General features: G+C 40.9%; 1 protein-coding gene across 1 annotated transcript; it reads left to right on the top strand.

The window, feature by feature from the left end:
- The first annotated feature begins 3,654 nt into the window (after positions 1-3,654).
- Positions 3,655-18,490, top strand: dlst (dihydrolipoamide S-succinyltransferase). Its single transcript, XM_036543104.1, has 15 exons — positions 3,655-3,795; positions 7,749-7,782; positions 8,081-8,123; positions 11,066-11,127; positions 11,264-11,338; positions 11,489-11,544; positions 11,783-11,891; positions 12,200-12,394; positions 12,503-12,588; positions 13,023-13,120; positions 15,467-15,597; positions 16,097-16,170; positions 16,840-16,923; positions 17,427-17,594; positions 17,692-18,490. Exons 1-15 carry the CDS (start codon positions 3,733-3,735, stop codon positions 17,824-17,826), a joined length of 1,413 nt encoding a protein of 470 aa, XP_036398997.1. The 5' UTR covers positions 3,655-3,732; the 3' UTR covers positions 17,827-18,490.
- The last annotated feature ends 3,322 nt before the right edge of the window (positions 18,491-21,812 follow it).

Here is a 21,812-nt window from a genome sequence, read left to right as displayed (position 1 = left end):
GTTTCTATCTTTGACTTTACAAAGGACTCATAGAGAATCACATTCTGTCATCAAATATTAACTGTGTAAGACATTAATGGACCCCTCATACTTTATATGTAGAAACAATTTCCTAACACAGGGAATCAAGACCTCTAAGAACCGGAAAACGTTCAAATTCCACTTTCATCTAGACTTTTAAAGAAAATTTAATATGCTCAATAAAAAGGTTTATAAACCGCAAAAAAGGTCTTCTTTAATTAGGATACCAAAGGCGGGAGAATGTCTTCCAAAGACCACACAGAAGATCAATGTATACACTTTTAAAGAAAATAAATAAAATAATCGTTTCATCTTTTTTATTGCTGTCCAGGATAAAGAAGTTGAAAAGTCAGTAATAAAGTATAAACAAAGTAGCTCATCTGTGAACTGAATTATGTGAGCAGAAAGAGAGCTCTTGAAGATTAGGATAAAATGCAATAAGAGTTCCTTGCAATCTCAAGAATACAAAATGGCAAGCATCTGTTTACAAACATTATATTCCATTATTTTTATTTAAAGTCAAATGTATAGTCACCTTCAAGGAAAAATGAAATGTGACATAAAGCAACCAAATACAGACTTTACTGCACTTGAGTCAAGACAAAGAATATCTGAACCAGAACATAATATTTTATGTAATATATTTAATATATTTGATACCATTAGAATTGAAACAGTGGTTGTAAATTAACCACCCAGTTTCTTCCTTGTTTTTTTTCAGTATCCAGTTGATTTTATAATCATAATCCACTCACAATTAATCCTTCATCAGAATAATTAAATGTCCTCTCTACTTCACTTTGTCAAGGTGTCAACATTGTGTATTCTTGGTATATAAGAAATTTCAGCCGTGAAATGTGGTATTGCAATAAAATGGCCTCTGTGACTAATTTGGAGAGGGCATGTGGGTGGGTAAAACACCAGAAATAAATTCAACTGACTGGATATCTTAAGACAACATACAACTACAACAAACTGGCGGAGTGCCTGAACAAGCTCTGCTTATTGATGTTAAACTAGACAAGTCACAAAACAGTCGAGATACACTGAATATCAAGGATGGTAGTTATGACAGCAAAATACTGCTGAAGGTGAAACAAATTCTATCTCTCTGTCACAAAATGCCCTGTGCTGTGGCAAATACAGCTTATCTGATTCCACAACAATCCAGAAAAATGTACAGAGTTCTAATATATTCCACACCTCCTGCAACTTCACACCCAACAGAATACATCAGCAGTCCTATGTTTTAATCTATAATTTACAGTATATATTGTACTACTGCTACATTTTAACAGACTACGTGAAGTACCTTCAATACATATAGCCCGTGTTTAATTATAGATGTAGAGCCTGATGTTGCTTAATATACTTATTTGATGAAATAAACCCTTTTATATTGTCTGTAAGGATTTTTACAATTTTCCGCAGGGATTCTTCTGATTTGTTTCATTATTTCTTAATATTGACAGAAAAATATTTGTTTGGTCTTTTGATGTGATATTCCACTTCAAGACATACCACTTTTAAAACAATTCCCAAGCAACATTTCCTATTGAACTGATTTGCTTCGCAATGTGTTTATGTGAACTAGACTTACTGATGCGTTATTATGCAGCAAAATATTTTAAAGTACAAAAAAGCAAAATAAACAAGTTACATATTAATTCTTAATCATCGTGTATCCCATATAGACTTGTAGATAACTCACTGCTTTGAATATATGTATCATTCAGCGAACATAAAAAACTGAAAAACACGCTCTCCTTTAGTAGCTATTACCCATTTTAAGCACTTCTCAATTGGCATCGAAGACACGGACATTGTGCGCGAAAGAGGAAACAAACAACAATGCCGTTGATAAATAACTTCCCAAAAAATAAAACAATCAGTGCTCCGTCATGAATGATATTTATAATCTGGGAATAAAATAAAATCTATTTATCCTTTTAATTAAATCGCCTATTACTTGAAACTCTTCTAAGAACTTCTCGTACCAAGAGTATAAGTTTAAAACGCATTAATGTGCGACAATGTGCATTCAAAAGTTCCGTTTTAAAAAAGAGGATAAAAAAGTACAGCAATATGACTGACCAACTACTATTACAAGCTTACAATTTACCATTTAGCTATGTTATGTTCGGAGTTCTCTTATCTTGAAAACGGGAAGCCAAAAAATAGTATAAAACAACAAATTGGAAATAAAGTGAAACATTACGATTATGTTCAAAATATGAACCACTGACAATGTATGAATCAATACTGATATTGGGAAACATTTTAAAATCTTTGCTTTTTTTCGGAAATAAAGATTTGTTTGTACCATTTTGCAAACATGGATGAGCCGCAACAAATGTTAAATCTGAAACAAAGTATGAAGTACAGTAAGAATAGTATTAAGAGAGACCTACAAGTTTTAACGTAGATATTTGAGAGCAGTACAACATCCTCGTCAATTACATCTGGGTGACACTGGGTGACAATGGCTTTATCAAACATTTGGAGTAATGTGCCAGTAATTACTCAATCGTGAAGTTATGCTTGGTTATCAGCATGTCATAGGATATCTCCTTCAAAAAGCACATCATAAAAATAAAAATAAAAATAAAAATATAGGCCTACATGATTTCCAATTAGCGACACAACCACGCTGTGTATATTCAAAAAGTATTACCACACAGTAATATACTTTGCCTCATCATTTTTTCCTTAAAAAATGTCTGTCATCTGACTGAGGTAAATACAAAATTCAGAAAATTATGATAATAATAATTCAAGGCAGCATTAACGGCAAATTAGGTACATACTTCATTTACTCTGACTTCACAATCTACTATACCGTAACCAAGATGAGAACTTGACAAGAGCACATAAGGGTTGTACCTTACCTGTGGCTTTGATGGGGAGGAAGTGATGCTACCCCTGCAGTCTAAACGAGATTAAAGGTTTTCAGTGAACGTGGTAGATGAGCAGATGCTTTGGAGCCACTCCATCCAGAAAAGGAAGAGAGGGGCGTGGCCAAAAAATCAGAGCTCAGTTAAAATGTAGTATATGCCTGTCCGATAGGGGTCATAAATACTGCCTATGATGACTTCATGTTTATGACAACGTGTCTCTGTAAAGTGTTGGGTCTGGAATCAGATATTGTGCTAGTTGCGTGCCTAATTGAAAAAAAAAAACTCTCATTTTATGTTCTTTAAATTTATGTAGGGTTAAAGGAACAGCAAAACGTTAATGGTCTCAAACTTTTATTCTGGTTGATCATCTGTAAATTATGCGACACTCTGAACCCATTCCATATACGCGAAAATAAGCAATGATTTTTTCCCCACAATCCGGAATACATCCCGTTCAAATAATGTCATCGCTAGGCATGAACGACCGTCTTCAGCATGATGTGCTCGCATATCAATCATTTTGATGCCAGTTTCCCGCAGAGGATTTGGCACAGTTAAGGGAGGCGGCGGTGAGCATCAAACCATTAAATTTAGCTGACTGGCAAGAAAAGATAAGTTTAAATGACTTGGAAGCAGACGTCGGGCTGCACGGACGGCAACTGTTTGGTACGTCCTTTGGATCCCCCTCTCCCAACTGTGGGTTGGTTCATCCCGTATTCCGCTTCCGCCTCTCGTAGGTCCGAGTGACTGCCGGGGCGTCGGTCTCTGGGTGGTTTGCTGGCGCTTGATCGCGGTTGCTGTCACTTTAGCAGCTATGCTGTCCCACTCCCGGTGTTTGACCCGGACTCTCGGGCGGTCGCTCTCTGCGCTCACCCAGGTAGGCAGTGTAAAGTCGGAGAAGCATTTTATTCGCTGTGGTCTAATTCCGATCCTGGGTTGTGTGGCAGTATCGCAGCTGAATCAGTTGGCTGCTTCAGTAGGCCGCAGTTAGGCCTTAACCACAAATCAAACCAAGGACAGAGTGACACCCTGTTCCCTTGCTAACGAGCTAGCTGAGAATTGTAGGACGTTTTCCCTTTCGGGGCACTGCTAATAGCTCAGAAGCGTGGGGTGCAGACATGTAACTGTTTGACCCCTTAAGTTAAATATTAAATGGTGGTAGCTGGAACGCTTTGGTTAGGTTGCTAGCTTGGTTGGTAGCTACCTACTTAGCAAGTTATCAGCTTTCTATATATTAATTTAGTCTGCTAGCTAGCTACCTTGCTCAGTAGTTCCAGGGTAAGGGGGTCGGTCAGATTGTAGGTTAAGACAGTCAACGTCTGTCATGAGGTCATTTGAGCGAGTTTGAGCAAACAGCCTCTCTCCTAAACAGTTGGCAGGCACAAACACTAATACTGTGGTAGTTAGACTTGCACAGGGGAACTGCAGCGTCCTTTCGCTGAGAGTTGTTTCGTCTCTCAGACGCAAGCTAACTGGTTAGCGAGTTCACGTCCTGATGACCAGTGCAGAGAATGTGACTAGCAAGTAGAAGACTAATCGTAACGTTAGCGAGTAAATGGCCACAGGCGATTGACGCTTGGGCAGTCATAAATATGTTTTTATTTGCCAAGCATTCCAAGCACGCTAGCGATATCGAAGTGAGCTGTCAAAAAGGGGGCGGCGCCGCTGTAGCCACGATTCTAGTGGATATTTTCAAATGTGTAGTACTATGATGTATAACATGCAGCGAATGCCGTCAAATAATGTGCGACGTATTGCAGTTTGGTATTACTTCTAACCGAAGTGACCAGATGTGTTGAGTTGCTAGGGGTACGTCGCTTATAATTTGGTTGCATGACCTCAGAAGTACAAAGAGAAGTTATGGTTTAGTTATGTAAGATGCAGGATCAGAATTATGATGATGATGAAATCAGGCATTCTTTTTTCTGCAGAGTGTATACATTCTCCTGTCTGTCTTCATATGCCTTTTCTATGTATACAGCAGTTCAGATCAAATACTTTGCCCAAGAGTCTGCCAACTGTGCCCCATCCAGGATTTTAACTTGCATCCTTTCAATAACAGCACGTTCCCATTTTCAGCATGTCACTCTACTCCTCACTGTACCTACACATTTGCATTACATTTACATTTATTCATTTGGCAGATGTTTTTATCCAAAGCGACTTACATAGGTTACAGTTCTTTACAATGTTATCCATTTATACAGCTGGATATTTACTGAGGCAATTTTGGGCTAAGTTCCTTGTCCAAGGGTACAGCAGCAGTGTCCCAGCGGGGATCGAACCGGCAACCTTTCGGTTACGAGTCCTGCTCCTTAACCACTATGATACACTGTCGCCCTGCACCACATGTCACGGTCCAAGAATGTCTCCCATATTGTATGCTTGTTTGTCATAGGACTGTGTCCAGCACAGTGTCATCCTGTCACCTTTCAGGTGCAGTTAGGGCCATTCTGAGAAATTCTGTTGTGCATAAATACCGCGTGTCTCTCTTGGACCATGACCGCGTGAGCGGTGAGTTCAGAGTGCAAAATGCTGGAGTGTGCTCCAACGGCATCCCTCCCGCTACCAAACCCTTCTATGGCCGTGTCTGGCTGGGTCTTCTTGGGGCCAGTGTGTGGGCCACTGTCCCTCAATGCAGTGGCAGCTTGAAAGCTTTTCTGCAGCACTGTGATCATTATGAACATATTCATAGGTCAGACTGCTGCTTGAATAGTATTTCTTTCATTCAGTTTCAAGGTTCTAATGTTGCACTTTATTTACTTTTGTCCTGAATGTATTTTGGTCGATAGTGTTTGTGGCATTATTAATGTCTTGTGTTGTCAGTGTTGATGGTGATGATGTAGAGTCATAATGTTATGTGGGTTTTTCTGAAGGATAAAAATAGCTTGGCAAACAGTTGCTTTGAAAACCAGCATCACTTTCTGTCCTTGTGGTTTATCTTATCACCTTTCTTGCTAAGGATCATTTTTCAAAATAGCACTGTTCAGTTGTATTTGTCATACTTTTGTCTTATTTTAAGTGAGGCGTGCAATCCTTTTGTGCAAGGGACTTTATTTACTCAGCAGAAAGGTTTGCATTACATTTATAGTTTTATATGTGTGTGTCTTATTTTTAAGAGGGGTGGTCAAATCAAATACACTATCCTCCCTGAGGCCAAGAGGTGTAGCAGGGCTGCTGCACCCATTTAAAAATAGTTTGAGGGCAGCTTTGCATAGATTCTTAAGTTACACATTCTTTACATTGATTTGTAGTCCACAGAAGCTCTGTAGAGGGTTTGCAAATGCGCTGTTTCAGGTCTTTAGCTAGCTCACAAAATATCAAGACATTTTCATTGGCTGATTTGCACAGTTTTCTGGCCTGACTACGCATTTCTTTGGCATCTTAGCACTTCCAACTCTAAATGTCTGAGGTTAAGGTCACTTAAAATTAAAATGTGATCACTTGTGGAATTGGAATGGCTAGATTTTGACTTCCCGTTGTTGGAATTTGATTTGACACTAAAGAAAGTGGAATTATCACTTTAATGCTAGAATTAAATGACCGTAAAGACTGACTGTTATGACTGTTATAACACAACCGTCTGTGACTTGTAGTTAGAAGGCACCACAGCTGATCTATGGAAGTACAATGTCACAGTTGCAGCTGTCGTAAATGACATGCCATAGGTGAACTTGTACTGTATATTTCCAGTGCAGCTCTGGGTGTCATTATCATTCATTGTCCAGAAAATAAGGATATGATTTCAGTTGGATTCCAAATAACATTAATTTAGGGGATTTCGTTTTCATTTTTATTAATTGTGTTTAAACGTCTTGTGTTAATGGGCTGGCACACTTAGTAGAATGAAGAGAAGAATCATATTATGTTGCTAAGGAGCCAAATTTTTGCAGGCAGCTCATGTGTAGGGTCTCCGTCAGCACCTGTTAGAAGATACTCCCAGTTTCTTCACTCAGAGTCCATTCATGCTTGTTCATAGATTGTAAAGGTATCATAATCTTTATTTTAACATTGCAGGCACTTGACCTCAAACAAAATTACATTTTACTATCCCTACAGCACTGAAAAGATGCTCTTTCTCAAATGACAAACATATATATATATGAACATTTTAACACAAACTTAGAGATGGTATTTGCTGATGCATTCTGGGATTAATGTTGTCTGTGTTACATATGAAGTTTTTTTTTCATTCATTTGAAGTGCAGTGTGGTCAAAATGTATAAAATTGTAATGTATTTGGAACATACAGTGGAAAATTGAATTTGCATCAAAACATCTCATGTCAAAAGTCATGTCTAATAAAGTCCAGCTTGGTGTCTACTCTGTGTCGCTTTACAGTCTACTGATCAGTCAGCTGAGTGGTATGCACATTACTGGTGTTTAAATAAGTTCTTTTTTGCTTTGTCATTTTTGTCGTTGCTTTATTCAGGAGGCACAAATACACTTTCCTGCTGAAGATGTCTTGATCATAAAAAAATGCAGTCATCTTTCACGTTCAAATTCTAAGCACTGTGGTCCACCAAGTCTATTACATATCAATTATTGCTCCAGAGCAAATGACTTTGTGTTCTCTTTTGATGTATTGATAAAATTGAAGTAAGGAGATAGGTTTCTGTCTGCATTATCCATCTTCTGGACCACTTTGAATTTTAAGCTGAACTTATGTTGCTAGGCAGATATCCCAGCCTTTCTGGAATCATTGTGCAATTCTGCATTGTACCTTGTCCAATGTGTGCAACTGTGTATTAACCGAAATTCTGTAATACAGAAAAATGGGTAATGAAAATCTATGTCAATGTATACAACAGTGTCATCTTCTTTTCACAGAGTAACAGTGTGTTGGGGCGAAGGACTGTGTCGGGTGAGTGGGCTTTGGCCGAATTGTATATTTTGTATTTTCATCCAGTTTTGCAGTATCTAGGGTGTTGTGCTCCTTATGAATGCCCACCAATTCTCCTTGGTGAATCATTGTCCAGAAGATAGTAGAATTTCTAATGCGCTCTCAGGGCATAAAGGGTTTTGACGGGTTAAGGAGGCTGCTTTTCATAATGAGCCACTTGAGTACAGTACGCAGTACAGTAAGCCGTTTAGATAACTCTGCTTCAGTAATGAGCCATTGTACCCTCTGTTGACTGTGAATGTTGTGCTCTCTTTCGAAGGCCTCTCAGCCTGCAGTCGTGTTGCTTACAAGAACAGCCATCCGTAAGTGCCGTCCTTTTCTCCATGTTGCCTAACGTCTGCCTGCTGTCTTGTTTCTGTTTTTGAAGACCTTTACAAATACAGCCATTTAGTCTGGAAGCACAGTTTGGAACTGTTAGGGTTTAAGAATCGGAATTGTGTTTTTTGCATTTAAAGTAATTAGTGGAGTGTTTTTATGCAGAAGGAAGTTACATCCAGTCAGTGTCTTGGTGGAAGGCCTTGCTTTTCACATAGTTCATTAGTTATGTGAGTTTGCAATGTTGCTTTGAAACTGCAGTAGATCATCCTTATTTAAATGTGTAAGTACCTGTTTTTCTTTTTTCCTCAACTGCTAATATCGTGTGTTTTCTCACGTCTGTCTTCAGCCAACTGTGTAGCAGTAAGATATCAGATATCATAGGCTGTGGTAGGGCTGGGCAGTAAAACGATAACAATAATTATCACAGTATAATTTTCCTCGATAGAAATATAAGAAATGTTCCATATAATTAATTTCCATGCTTAGATAGCATGCACAGAAATGAATCACGAACTGCCAATCATGTCGCAGGAATAGAGGTATGCATTGCGCAAGCTAGGTTGCACGGTGAGAGGTATAAATTCAGGCCAGCATGTGGTATTGTTTACAGACACAGTGGCTGACAGGCTTGTAGTTGGAGTGGAATAAGCAAAATAAGCGAAATGAGTGACACCGAAGAAAAAGCAGTGCCCATGACCATCTCGAAGGACGAAGACATCACCGACAAGTCACTCAACTTGAATAGTTTGGAGATATTTTGGCTATTTACAATCTGACAAAAAATAGAGCAGCGTGCACTGCAAACTGTGCCGAAGACACGTGCCATCAAAGACAGGCAACACCACAAACCTGTTTCATCATTTGAAACAATATCACCCGTTAGAACATGCAGAAAGTAAGAAATTACAGTCCCAAACAAGTGTTGTTAGTGGACCCTCGACAAGCACCAGGCCAGTAGCCAGTGCGACTACCCAGCAGCAAACGGTCGTATCAGCATTTTCCAGCACTGTGCCTTACGCCAAAAAAAACGAAAAGACACAAAGACATCACAAATGCAATTGCACATTGCATTGCAAAAGACATGCTTCCCATTAACACTGTCAAAAAATGAGGGACTCAAGAAGCTTATCAGAGTCCTTGACAAAGGGTTTGGCATGCTGACCAGAATCAAGATTTTTTGTCTATTTATTGTTTTATTTATTGACATTATCCTTTAAAACACTTGTAAACTTTGCAGTCTGAGCCATCTTACATGTGGGCTGTATCACACTGCAGCGCTTAATTTTTCTATTAAGACATTTATTTTGTTGAGGAAAAAGGACTGAAAAAGGATTTTACTTCATTTTTCTCATGCATATTTTGATGTTGAAAAAAGTTTTTATCATTATAATTGTTTTAAATAAATCTACCTCAGATTTGTGAAATGTTCCGCTGTCTGGCAAGTGTTTGTCATGTTCTGACCATAAAGAATAGTTTAAAACCACAGTTAACTGTCTGGTTTCTTCAGCTTTCACTCTAGAGCAAAAATCAGCCTTTAAACTTGAAAGAAATAATGATTTGACATTTATTGTGATAATTATTGATATCGACTGATATGAAAATTTTGATCGTGATAACATTTTTTGCCATATCGCCCAGCTCTTGGCTGTAGTCACCCTAGGTACCAGAGGAAATTTGTGGAAGCACCTCTGTGGAGTTTCTTACTAAAATAATTAGTGGGCTTTGTGGTTGCATCACATCCTTAAAATATTTTTTTTAAAGGGTGAGTGCTTGAAAACAAAAGGGAGAAACATGTTAATTGTAATTGTTTATTTTTAAATAGTAATATTGGCTACATTATTTTGTGCAGACAAACCTGTGCTGTATTATGGAATACCATTATTTGTTCATTTCTACAAAAGTATAGTTCACAGGAGAGCATGGCAGTATCTGTAGAGTACTCTCTTTTGCCTGAAATATGAACATGATCCTCTGGATGTTTGATGATAAAACATTTATTTACATTTACATTTATTCATTTAGCAGACGCTTTTATCCAAAGCGACTTACATAGGTTACAGTTCTTTACAATGTTATCCATTTATACAGCTGGATATTTACTGAGGCAATTGTGGGTTAAGTACCTTGCCCAAAGGTACAGCAGCAGTGCCCCAGCGGGGATCGAACCGGCAACCTTTCGGTTACGAGTCCTGCTCCTTAACCACTATGCTACACTGCCGCCCGCAAAACAAAAATAATCACTCTCATCTGAACCTCATCTAAGTCTTTCAAGTGTTATGATGAACGGTGTCTGTATTATGGGAGTAATAAAATGAAATTGCTGAGGATAGAACATTTTATGAAGGTTTGAAAACACAAGGAGTTCATATTTATTGCTATATCAATATACTCTGTTTGCATTGCCAGTACGTTTGCTTGGTAATAGTGTTTCATGATGGGGAGGCCTGATATTATTTGGGGGAAGGGTAGATGGAATTAAACATTCATAGAAATCTAAAACGTTGATTACAATTATGTATGTTAATTCATACATACAACATTGAAGAAGTATTACATAAGCCATTTACACACTTGGACAGGGGGTTCCTGGCCGACAGGGAAAACAGGTCTGTTATCGTGGAAGGCAAAAGCAGAGTTGACTGAAATGTGAATAATTTGAAGAGTTACTGGTTGCGCGCGGTGCAATGGCTTGGTTTTCAGTTCACAGGACAAAATGAACTGCCAAGTCTTTTAATCTCTCTGATGAAGTTACTTGTTAGACTTACAAATGACCGCTAATATTTATTTTGAATAGCGGTGACAAAATTCACTCACATTTAGTAATCCATTTTGCTAACAGAAGCATACAGTATATAACCATATATCCTGCATATGTGAGTGTATGTACATGCCGCTAAGAGAGACCACCCTTTGCTGTGACTTTCAGGGACCATGACACCAGGCCCAGTGTTTTCCACATGAGATACTTCAAGACCTCCGCGGCCCGCAGTACGTACTCGGCACCGCCGCTTCGTTCCGGCTCAGCATGGTTAGCCTGCGCACAGATGAAAGCGCGTGTGTTCCTTCTCTTCTGAAGCTGCATTGCGTCTCTCTCTCTCTCTCTCTCTCTCTCTCTTTCTGACAGAGGATGAAGTAGTTACAGTGAACACACCCGCGTTCGCAGAGTCCGTCACAGAGGGGGACGTGAGGTGGGAGAAAGGTACGCCTTGGCTTTGGTCTGTTGTATTACGACTCTTGTCAGGGCCCTGCAAAAGCAGAGGTCTGCGTGTGCCTCCTCACTGGGGCGCCAGCTGTGCATGTAAGCGTTCGTTCTAGGAACAAATCAGTGCCATTCCGTCTTTTCTCACAGCTGTGGGCGACACCGTTGCTGAGGATGAGGTGGTGTGTGAAATTGAGACTGACAAGGTATAAAATCTCTACCCCATATATTTCATTACATCGCTGTGTGGTTGTTTGTAGATACAGCATAAATTACAGTTTAACAAGGGGACATTAATGGGTGAGAGTGACAGACGCAGTGTCACCTGCTTTTGTCATGAGTGGAGTTGTGGGTGTTTTTTTGTGCCGCTGAGTGTTCACAGACCCAGCAATGTAATTGTAATGTCACATCGCTGTGTTGTAAGAGTATGTGTCACTCACACAGACCTCTGTGCAAGTCCCCTCCCCTGCCGCTGGTGTGATCGAGGCTCTTCTGGTTCCAGATGGAGGCAAAGTGGAGGGTGGAACTCCTCTCTTCAAACTCCGGAAAGGAGGTCAGCTTCCGAGCTGGACTTACGTAGAGTACAGCAGTGCCATGGGAAAATGTGACAACCTGCAGGTTTTGTGTGCTTATCACATTTAGTTCCTCTGCAGGTTAATAGTGTATATCCTGTAAGGTCAGAATGTTGTTAACTTAACAAAGGAAAAAATTTCAGTTGTCATGTTCACATCCGAAGTGGCATACAGTTGTGTCTTGGGTATTATATGTGAACATCCTGACCTCTCCCGTTAGGAGGGATGTATAGGTTACATTTTGTTATTGCTGACTAATTAATGCTCTGCTGGGCCTCTCATTGCTCAGCTGGTGCTGCCAAAGCTGCTGATGCCCCCCAACCCGAGGCTCCAAAAGCAGAGGCCCCCGCGGCAGCTCCTCCTCCACCGCCAACCCCAACCCCAACCCCTCCCCCACCACCCCCGCCTTCTGCGGTGGGGCCCATCCCCACTGCCATGCCCCCTGTCCCTCCCGTGCCAGGACAAGCCATCGACACGAAACCTGGTCAGTAAGCGTCGCCTCTCCTATACTCGCCAGTTATCCACAAGATGGTTGAGCATCAGCAGAGTGTTACGTGCGCTAACGTTTGCCGCTTGTCGCTCCAATTTGCAGTGTCCGCTGTCAAGCCCAGTGCGGCCCCACCCCCTTCGGCAGGCCCGACGGAAGCTGCAGCCAAAGGGACCAGGTCAGAGCACAGGGTAAGGGACCCCATCCGCTCCTCAAAACTCCACACACGCGCATCACTTGCGGGAACTTCCCCAGGAGGTTGATGTCATTGTTCTGTTAACACATGGAAGCAGTCTAGCCAGACGTGGGTATTTATAGCTTAATTACGAGTGGCCTGCCTTGTACACTTGAAATGCAGTTTTGGTGGTGCAAGTGAAACCCTCTATCTGCCCCTTTTTTCTGTGCAGTGGACATTTTACAGAAACTGGTTCTTTCTTGTGGGAGGAACTTCTGAGTTTGGATTTTCACAACTGCACACTCATGGTGATGATACTTCTCTCCCTGGCTCTTGTGTTTACTATAACAGGAAATGGGCAAAAATGAGCTTTTTCAGGATGAAGGACAGGTTCTTGTCTTTTCTGAGTGCCTTATTTTCCTGATGTGTTTTTCCTCTCTGATGTTAAAGGTGAAGATGAACCGTATGAGGCTGAGAATCGCCCAAAGGCTGAAGGAGGCGCAGAACACCTGCGCAATGCTGACCACTTTCAATGAGATTGACATGAGGTAGGCCAGTTCCACAAGTGTCCAATCCCATCCATCCCATCCCAGACCAGAGTGTTTCTGTAAGGAGTTAAGAGGCCATTTAGGGTAATGACTGATTTTACAATATTTGTGGGTGGGGGTTTGCAACATAAATGAATAAAGTAAAATTCATAAAGAAATTCATTCATTCATTAATACATTTTTAAATATTATGTTTAGTCACTCTGTTCAGTTGTTTTTAATTTATTTTTCATCTGTTTTAGTTTATTAATTTAATATTGCTGTGTCTAGTTTATTATGGCCCTACAAGCTACTATTAATGGAGAATTGGAGAGACTACAGTTCTATAAATGTTCAGAGTACATAAATTGAGTATATCAAGCTTGCTAGCTGTCAGCTTACTAGTTAAGTTACAAATTAGTTAAGCTAAGTTGAATAGTTTGCTAAAAGGGATACGTTTGGCAACAAGGAAAGACAAAGGATAATGAGGAAAAGGCTGGTGTGATCTTCAATGATTAAGTGCTCTGAAAAACGGGAGAAAATCACACATGTATGTTCTCCCTAAAATTACTTGACTAAACTCTGTCAGTAACATTACATTTACTGTATATCATCAGGCATTTCACTTATTCATTGGTGAACTGTGTAATTTCAGTGTGGTGATGGTCATGTTTAAATAGGGGGAATCCAGGAAATTCCTGTATTCATAGCCTGGTATAAAGCATTGGAGAGGGGAAACAGGGATTCAGATCTCAGGTTGAAGCTGGGTTTCTGTCTCCAAGTGGCCTTTGAGTACAATAAAGACACTCATGAGAAAGTCTAGCTAAAAAGTCTTAAATATAGTTAGGCAGGCACTGCTGGTATTTTCCTAGTAGTTAAGCATACAAGCTAGCTTGCTATGTTAAAAGTACATGTATCTGCTTAGCCACATAGCTATGAGATAACTGTAGCTCCTGAAAGCCATACATTTTGAACTCTGTCTGAGCCAGATGGCAAAATTGCATGCATGCTAACATTAAACATTCTGAAGACACTGAACAGGACCAAAATATGGCCTACCTGGTTAGAGAGTGAGTGTTAAGTCCGATCAAATTGAGGGCTAGCCCCCGAATTGAGTCTTTCAGATGATATCATGCGATGAAATGTGTTGCCTGATTCAAAGAAGTGAGTTCTTGAAGGCTTTCTGGAAACCAGGCTGAAAGTCTTCACAATGAACTTCCAGAGCTAAATTTAATCTGCTGTGTTTTATTTCTCAGTTATTGGTCTCTTTGACAACCCGTACACATTTGACTGCCTAGCATCAGACTCCCATTACCTTGCCTGTTGACTATCTGTGAGCACGAGCCCACATTTCCCACTAGCCAGGCAGGACTTGAAAACTGTGTGTGAAATGCAAAGTATTAGAATATTTTCTATTGCATCACTAGGGTCAAAATTCTTACATAAGCACGAAAAGCTACATTACAGCTTTTATATTAATAGCATCGATGCAACACTCACACAAATGTTTATGGATTTCATTCCAATCAATTGCAAGAGCTTTTTGAAACGCAATACCTTCTTAAACAGGGGAATGTAAATATTTTGCTACTAATGTTGGTAAACCAAAGATAAGGTTGGTAAAACAAGCTTTATTAATTTATGAGGAAATGTTACTATTAGTGTTTTTTTTTCCCCGGGCAGAAGATGACACTTTGAACATTTCTTTCGTTGGCAAATGGGGGGTGTCATCTTACTGTTATTTGGGGTTGGCTACGTGTTGTAATCAAATTCCTATCGACGAGATGGAGGAAGACTCCGAAGGATCAGCCTAATCTGGAGACTAAGGAAGGAGACGGGTTAGGGGGCCAGAGCATCTGCGGCGTCCACAGAGACCGGCACGCTGAGTGCAAAAGCAGCCTGTAACGGAATAGGCTTTTATGACGGGGCAATAAGATTTGGAGGGTTTTTGAGAGTGAAGATTTTTATCGCTTCTTCTCTCCTTTCTCGGAGAGCACGCGTCTTGGGAGGCGGTAATACCGTTAGCGGAGTAACCCTAGAGTTTAAACAAGGTTAGAGGCAGGAAAACAAACAATTAAAAACGGCAATGCAAGGGCCTGTTTTTATCATGCTAAGGAAAAAATGAACGCTGGCTCTGCAGGAGCAGCTTGTGGTCAATAGCTTGGGTTTAATGGGCTGTCAAAAGGTCTTTGCTTTTCCGCGAAAGTCTTCCACTGTGGTGACGGAATAGTGTGTGAATCCCACAGACAGGATCTGTAAAATGAAGCACACACAGGAATGAATTTAGAAACGCACTCCCAACACCTGTCTTAGTTTTTACTACCTGTCAGGTTGGTCTCTAATTATGTCCCACACTTCTCTCCGTAGCAACATTCAGGAGATGAGAAAGGTGCACAAGGATGCGTTCCTGAAGAAGCACGGTATGAAGCTGGGCTTCATGTCTGCCTTCGTCAAGGCGGCCGCACACGCGCTGGCTGACCAGCCTGCTGTCAATGCCGGTAAGGCTTTTTTTAACACTGCCCAAGTTTCGCTTGGTTTTAAGATACCAGACATGAATTCAGTGTCGGTGCAAACCAAGTTTTGTGGTCAGCAGCTCTGCCTGAGCATCGAGTCTCAGATCAAGATTTCTTTTTTTTTTTTCTTTCCTATACGTAACCCGCAAAAACCCTCCAAACTTTTTTTTGTAGTCCCCTAAGCTGTTTTGACAGCCCGCAGTAAAGAGCATAAATAGTTTTGATCTTTCATAGCTGGTCTCCATGTGTCTAAAAGTGTCTGTGGTTTGTCTTGAACAGCTTGCTTTTGCACATTTGTCTTTTTTTCCATCTTAGGTATACATATGCAGGTACAAAAACTGGAAAATTAAGTGCTACGAGAGGAAGCCTATGTTGGCCGTATGTTGTAAATGTTCATAAAACTGAAAAAGATGCATGCTTGCAGCACCTGTTAAAAGCAAGGGTTATATTCCTTATTGTAACCGAGCTCTCTTTATCTTTTCAGTCATTGATGACACAACCAAAGAGATTGTATATAGGGATTACATTGACATTAGCGTGGCAGTGGCAACGCCAAAGGTAAGGTATGATTGAAATATCTCAAACGTCTGAAATGCACAAGTGGCTCCACACACACACACACACACACACCTGTGTATGTATATATAGACCTTGATATTAATGAGTGATACTGTGTGGACCTGATTTTTCATGAACACAGCACTGCTCTTTGGTTCAGACCTCTGACAGGGGAGGCCAGTGTGTTGGGGAGCCCGGCAACTTGATAACCAAGGTGTTTGCTTATAGCACCAGGCTGAGCTCTGTGGCCCTTGTTTGACAAAGCTTCTGCCAGCAACGGCCTGGATCCGCTGTGGTGGCACAAATTGGCCTTGTCTGGCTGGGGATAGGGGTGGGAGGGCTGTCTCTCGTGGACATAGCAGTTTGCCTTATGCTTGCGGATTGCCCATATGACATCACTGAAGGAGTGCCTATCCCTCACTGAGCCCTCTGCTCCAAGCCCTGTGTGACTTGTGGCACAAAATATGGCTGTTGGTAGTATGCAAGTGTATCGGAGGGATTGGAAGCGTTCTTCCTGCCTCACCGTTCCTGTGCGAGTATAATGCTTGTTAGGATGAGTCGAGCCCAGTGTACAACTGGTGATTCCAAAAACGGGGTTGTATAAAGGGGGAAAAGCATTAAGAATGTGCACTGCAGTAAACAACCTGCTCTGTTCTCTTGCCTTCCCAGGGACTAGTGGTTCCAGTGATCAGGGGAGTGGAAGCGATGAACTTTGCCGACATTGAGAAAACCATAAACGAGCTGGGAGAAAAGGTACCGTCTCCCGTGGGACTCCTGTTAAAAACTGTTACTCTGGAAGATGGCCATCTCTGTTGGTTCTTTTTTAAAGAGCAGTTACATTAAAGCCAACAGAGTAGGCATGGGCAGCAACTGCCTTTGTGGGCCATGTCATGAGCTTTCTGCTCAGCTTCATCTCCTAACTGAAGTCATTTTGTGCATTGGAATTCACCTTAGCTGGTGTTCCTAGTATGGATGATTTTAAAATGGACAGAACAGCATCTCAAAACCATATTGACTGTAGCCCTTTAGGTCCAAAACGATGGTCCTCGAATTGACAGGATCCAAACAAATTATGTATCTCAGACTCTGAAGACTGCCTGGATGGCCTCTTCACATTGCAGTCCAGCCGATGACAGCTTCTGTCCTCTCAAATGCTATAGGAACCTCTTTCAAAATTGCATATGAAGGCATTGTTTCTTTTTCTTGGCACTTGATGTTTTTAAGATTTAGTATCTAAATCTTGAAATTCCATCCAGGCACGCAAGAATGAGCTTGCAGTGGAGGACATGGACGGCGGCACTTTCACCATCAGCAACGGAGGGGTGTTTGGGTCCATGTTTGGGACGCCGATCATCAACCCCCCTCAGTCTGCCATTCTGGGCATGCATGGGATCTTCGACAGGCCGGTCGCCATTGGCGGCAAGGTGCGTACGCGCTCGCTTTAGCAGGGTGGTGAAATTTCTTTCATTTTGTGTGGTGAAGTTCTTGACTCTTGGCTTGGGTTTTTGGGGTCCCCCTCAGGTGGAGATCCGACCGATGATGTACGTGGCCCTGACCTACGACCACCGTCTAATCGACGGCAGAGAGGCGGTGACCTTCCTGCGCAAGATCAAGGCTGTTGTGGAGGACCCCAGAGTGCTGCTCCTGGATATGTGATCTGTAGCAACACAACCAAGTCCATTTAAAAACTGCTCCTCCTACACAAGGCAATGGTTATACCCTTCTCAGTGGTCCTTATCGCAACTGATCTATTATACTGGTTAAACACAGAGCGGGAAGTGAATGTTCTAAGGATTCATTCACAGGTGAAAAAGCTGGTTTGAAGTTCTGCATGGGTTTGAATGGCAAAGAATTTCTTGCTGATGTACAATATATCACAGGCCAGGGTTTCAGTGGAACAGGTTCCTGCTTAGTGTGAAGGCTCCTTTTTCAGAACTCAATAAATGTATGAAATGTTAGTTCAGTTAATTGTAAATTGCAGAGACAAGCTTGAATATGTTGGTGTGTGCGTGTGTGTGTGGGAAGGGGGGACAAACCACATGTTTAACACTTTATATGGGAAGAGTCATTACAAACCAGAACCACTACTTGTAAGATCTTCAAGGTACAGTTTTTTTTTTTAATATATTTTGGTACAACATTTTCAAGTGTTGGTATTAGTATTGGAGATGCACAAGTCAGCAGTATGTCTTTCACACAAGTTAGAAATCTGAGTCATTGATCACCCTGAGAATAGATTCTGTCTGTGCTGTATACAAAACATGTAACTATTTAAGAAAAAGGATTTTAAAAACATTAAAAAAAACACAATACACTTGTAGTTTTTTGTTGTGTTTATGTACAGTTTTTTATATTAGATTTAATACTGCATGTTACTAGTCTACATGTTTTTGGAAATTCTGTGATTATTTTACAATTACCCTTGCTGCAAATGAATGTGATGAGATGCGGACATCAAACTGGTGTATTGGTCAAACTGCTGAATGTAACTGGGTGATAGGGTTGAAGATACTGTGTTTATCAGTAGTTAGTTCAGTTATGACGATAGCACATAGTTAGGCATATACTTCTTTTTGTACTTGCTTTGTGACATGTGTGATGCTGGTGCAAACAAACCAAAACCAGCCCTTTTGCATGTTTCATAGAAACGTGTCAGATCCATCTTGAGTCTGGAGAGGATGTGGTTATTTTGTGAGACCTGAATCATGTGCTTTTTGGTCAAATATAGAGGGGCGGAAGTATCCGAAGAAAGCCCGCCTGCTCCTTCAGCGTGCGTCTCATAAAGAAGCCTAAAAATGCTTTACACAACATACGTAAACGCGAATTTCCCATTCTGGTCAGATTCATATCACGCGATTTCTAAGCAACGGAGCGCTCCAAAAAAAAAGCAAGAACTCTGACATACCTATGTTTCGTAAACAATGACGTGAAGACAGGGGAATGCAAACAGCCCTCGGATAGAATGTCTGTTCTCCTGTGGTACGGTAGCTCTTACCGCAGGGTCCCAGGCCAGCTTCGCACCACGTTGTGCGCATTAGCGCAGGTACCGCGACTCGGCGATGCTTCAGACATTCTGAAGGGTGAGCCAGAGGTGGACTGCATCTGCATGATGGAGCGGCGGCGGCGCCGGCAGCTCCCGGCAAGATTCTGAATAATGAAATGAACTCCGACAGTCTTGGAGCTAGGTGCGCCTTCACCCTTCCATAATGCGGGGTCAAGTGTGCGCAGCTGCAGAGGGGACCCGTTCCTACTTTGTTTACTCGAATGATCGCGGAGCACAATGGCTACTAATACACATCTTTGTTTCACTGCCAGCACCTACGCAAACAACCAAACAATGCTATTCGCAGGGAAATGGAGAATTCATTACACACACAAAAACTCGAACATTAGATTACCATAAGAATAGACGAGACTCTAATATGGATAAATAGACCAAACAATAATACGGGGGTATTATTTAATTATTTACCTTTATAGCCACTCAAGATTCCATTAGCGGGATATGGAGAGTATTTTAATGCACGAAACGTGCTTCAAGGTGCACAGATATCCATGTTTTTTGTTTTTTGAAAGCAGTTTCTTGAAAATCTGGCACAAGACACGAATATCAAATTAGTCCTTTGCCTTTTAGTCTTTGTGATCAGACAGATGAAAGCTGAAAGAATAGAAATGGACAGTTTTAAAAGACAGCAATTTGTTTTCGTTAGCCACTTCACAGAGATCATTTCCCTAAATTATTCCATCATTGTATGCACCCTTCCATAACGGTAATTTTGAATCCAAATCCTGAGCTTTTGAGGTTAAACCTTTGTGGTCCAATATTGTGTCCCCTCTTTTGACGTCAATCGTGGTTTGAAGTTGTTACAGTCAGGCGAAAACAAAAGCGAGTGTGAGACATAGATATAGTCCTGACCTCTAGGGCCGATGCAAATAACAAGCTTTTTGTTCTGGGGTTTACCATCATGCCAGCTGTGGACAAGAAAACTGGGTATCCCAAGTGGGATCGGGGAAAATGATGAGACATTGTGCTGAAGGAAGGATGGAAATGACTGCCGAAACCAGGCAGGAGCGGAGGCATACATACCCTTTCACAGTTTGCAATGTAAAATAATGCAATGCTCATTATTATTTTTTTGTGTTTTCCCTCTTTATGATGTAAAATGAGTGTTTTTTCAATATTCATTCAATATTTTACATCAAATGGTTATAATAAAAGATCACATGGGCACTGTTGGAGAGATTATTTGGTTACAGGGCGAGGGCAGTTGATTTTTGACATAGGGGCAAAAGTTTACCATTGGGATCTGACAATAGGAAATGTTTCTGAAGTTGGAAGGATCATTAAAATCAGTCAAAGGGTCTTGCAATGGTATGTGGTTAGGTGAAATCCGTTTGGACATTCTGCTCACTTTGACAGACATCTGGGTAAAGTCCTGCTGACCCAGACCCAGGCAAGACTGTCTGACAGAATTATGAGCTTTGTTATTCTTGCAAAGCCGGCACAATTATTTTCACACAGGAGTAATTAACATTTGCAAAAAAATGGATTTATTAACAAAGAGCACTTACCCTTATGCAAGTTCAAATTCTGAGCACTTGAAAACAGCTCCATATTGAAATTCCTTACAGCAGATGAAGGAGTTATGAATGTATGGGTAAAGGTAAATGTCAATAAACATGGCTTCCAATACAATCAAGCACTTTTGCTGATGGGCATGCAAATAGCGCTCACTGCCTTCTGTCTTGCATCAGCTAGCTTCTTCTGAAGTGCCAGATTCATCTGTTTATTGCTGGTAATGTTGGTAAATGTACATATTTGTAAAGAGACTGTTCTCAAGAGTAAGAAATCAAGTAGCAGTAGCAGCATGTAAAATGGCTTGCAAATCCTTGATCTCAGAAGGGGCTGAGCTTAATTGTGTTTGTAGGTATCACTTTTCCAAAAAATGTGAACCCTACTGTTTAATTACACTGTGATCATTCAATTGGCCACCCAATTGCAATTATACGTATGATGTGCATTGTGCAGTCAGTATCTCTTCATCATCTTTTGAAATGACCCAGGTCTTAAGGGCCTCAGAGCTGGAACAGCCCACACACACCATCTGAGGCACCACCCAACAGCTACATGTAACTAAACTGGTAAAAGGAACTGTTCATTCTGAGTAGGGCAGCAATGTGGTATAATGGAAAGGAGTGGGGATAGTAACTGAAAGGTTGCCGGTTTGATTCCCTGTTGGGGTACTGCTGTTCTGCCCTTGGGCAAGGTACTTAACCCACAACTGCCTCACTAAATATCCAGCTGTATAAATGGTTAAAATTGTAACCTATATAAGTTGTTCTGGCTAAGAGTGTCTGCTAAATGACAGTAATGAGAACACAGCATTAAAGCATTAATATTTGCTTTCATATGCACAACAGTTTTAACTCATGGAGAGAGCTTGATTCAGTGCTTAGGAGTATGCACATAGAAGAACTATACATGTAACTAGCAATATGGTATGAAGCTTAAATTTCAATTTTTTACCACTACACTTCTGACCTTGTGTAACCATGTTACAAACATGCTCTGAAGCTAGTGCTTACTGGTATCAGATTTAGTTACTTTTAGATGATTCAAATGATCAGTTTGTTATTAGGCA

The sequence above is a fragment of the Megalops cyprinoides genome, chromosome 12, assembly GCF_013368585.1.
Source record: "Megalops cyprinoides isolate fMegCyp1 chromosome 12, fMegCyp1.pri, whole genome shotgun sequence".
NCBI lineage: Eukaryota > Metazoa > Chordata > Actinopteri > Elopiformes > Megalopidae > Megalops > Megalops cyprinoides.
Note: the sequence above shows the minus strand (reverse complement) of the source record. Positions and strands in the feature narration are given on the sequence as shown.

Excerpts from the sequence above, each read along its gene's own strand:
- dlst (XM_036543104.1), top strand. The coding sequence starts at position 3,733 with ATGCTGTCCCACTCCCGGTGTTTGACCCGGACTCTCGGGCGGTCGCTC. Across the intron at positions 7,783-8,080 it reads GGGGCGAAGGACTGTGTCGG|GCCTCTCAGCCTGCAGTCGT; the intron begins GTGAGTGGGCTT and ends TCTCTTTCGAAG. Across the intron at positions 12,589-13,022 it reads GGACCAGGTCAGAGCACAGG|GTGAAGATGAACCGTATGAG; the intron begins GTAAGGGACCCC and ends CTGATGTTAAAG.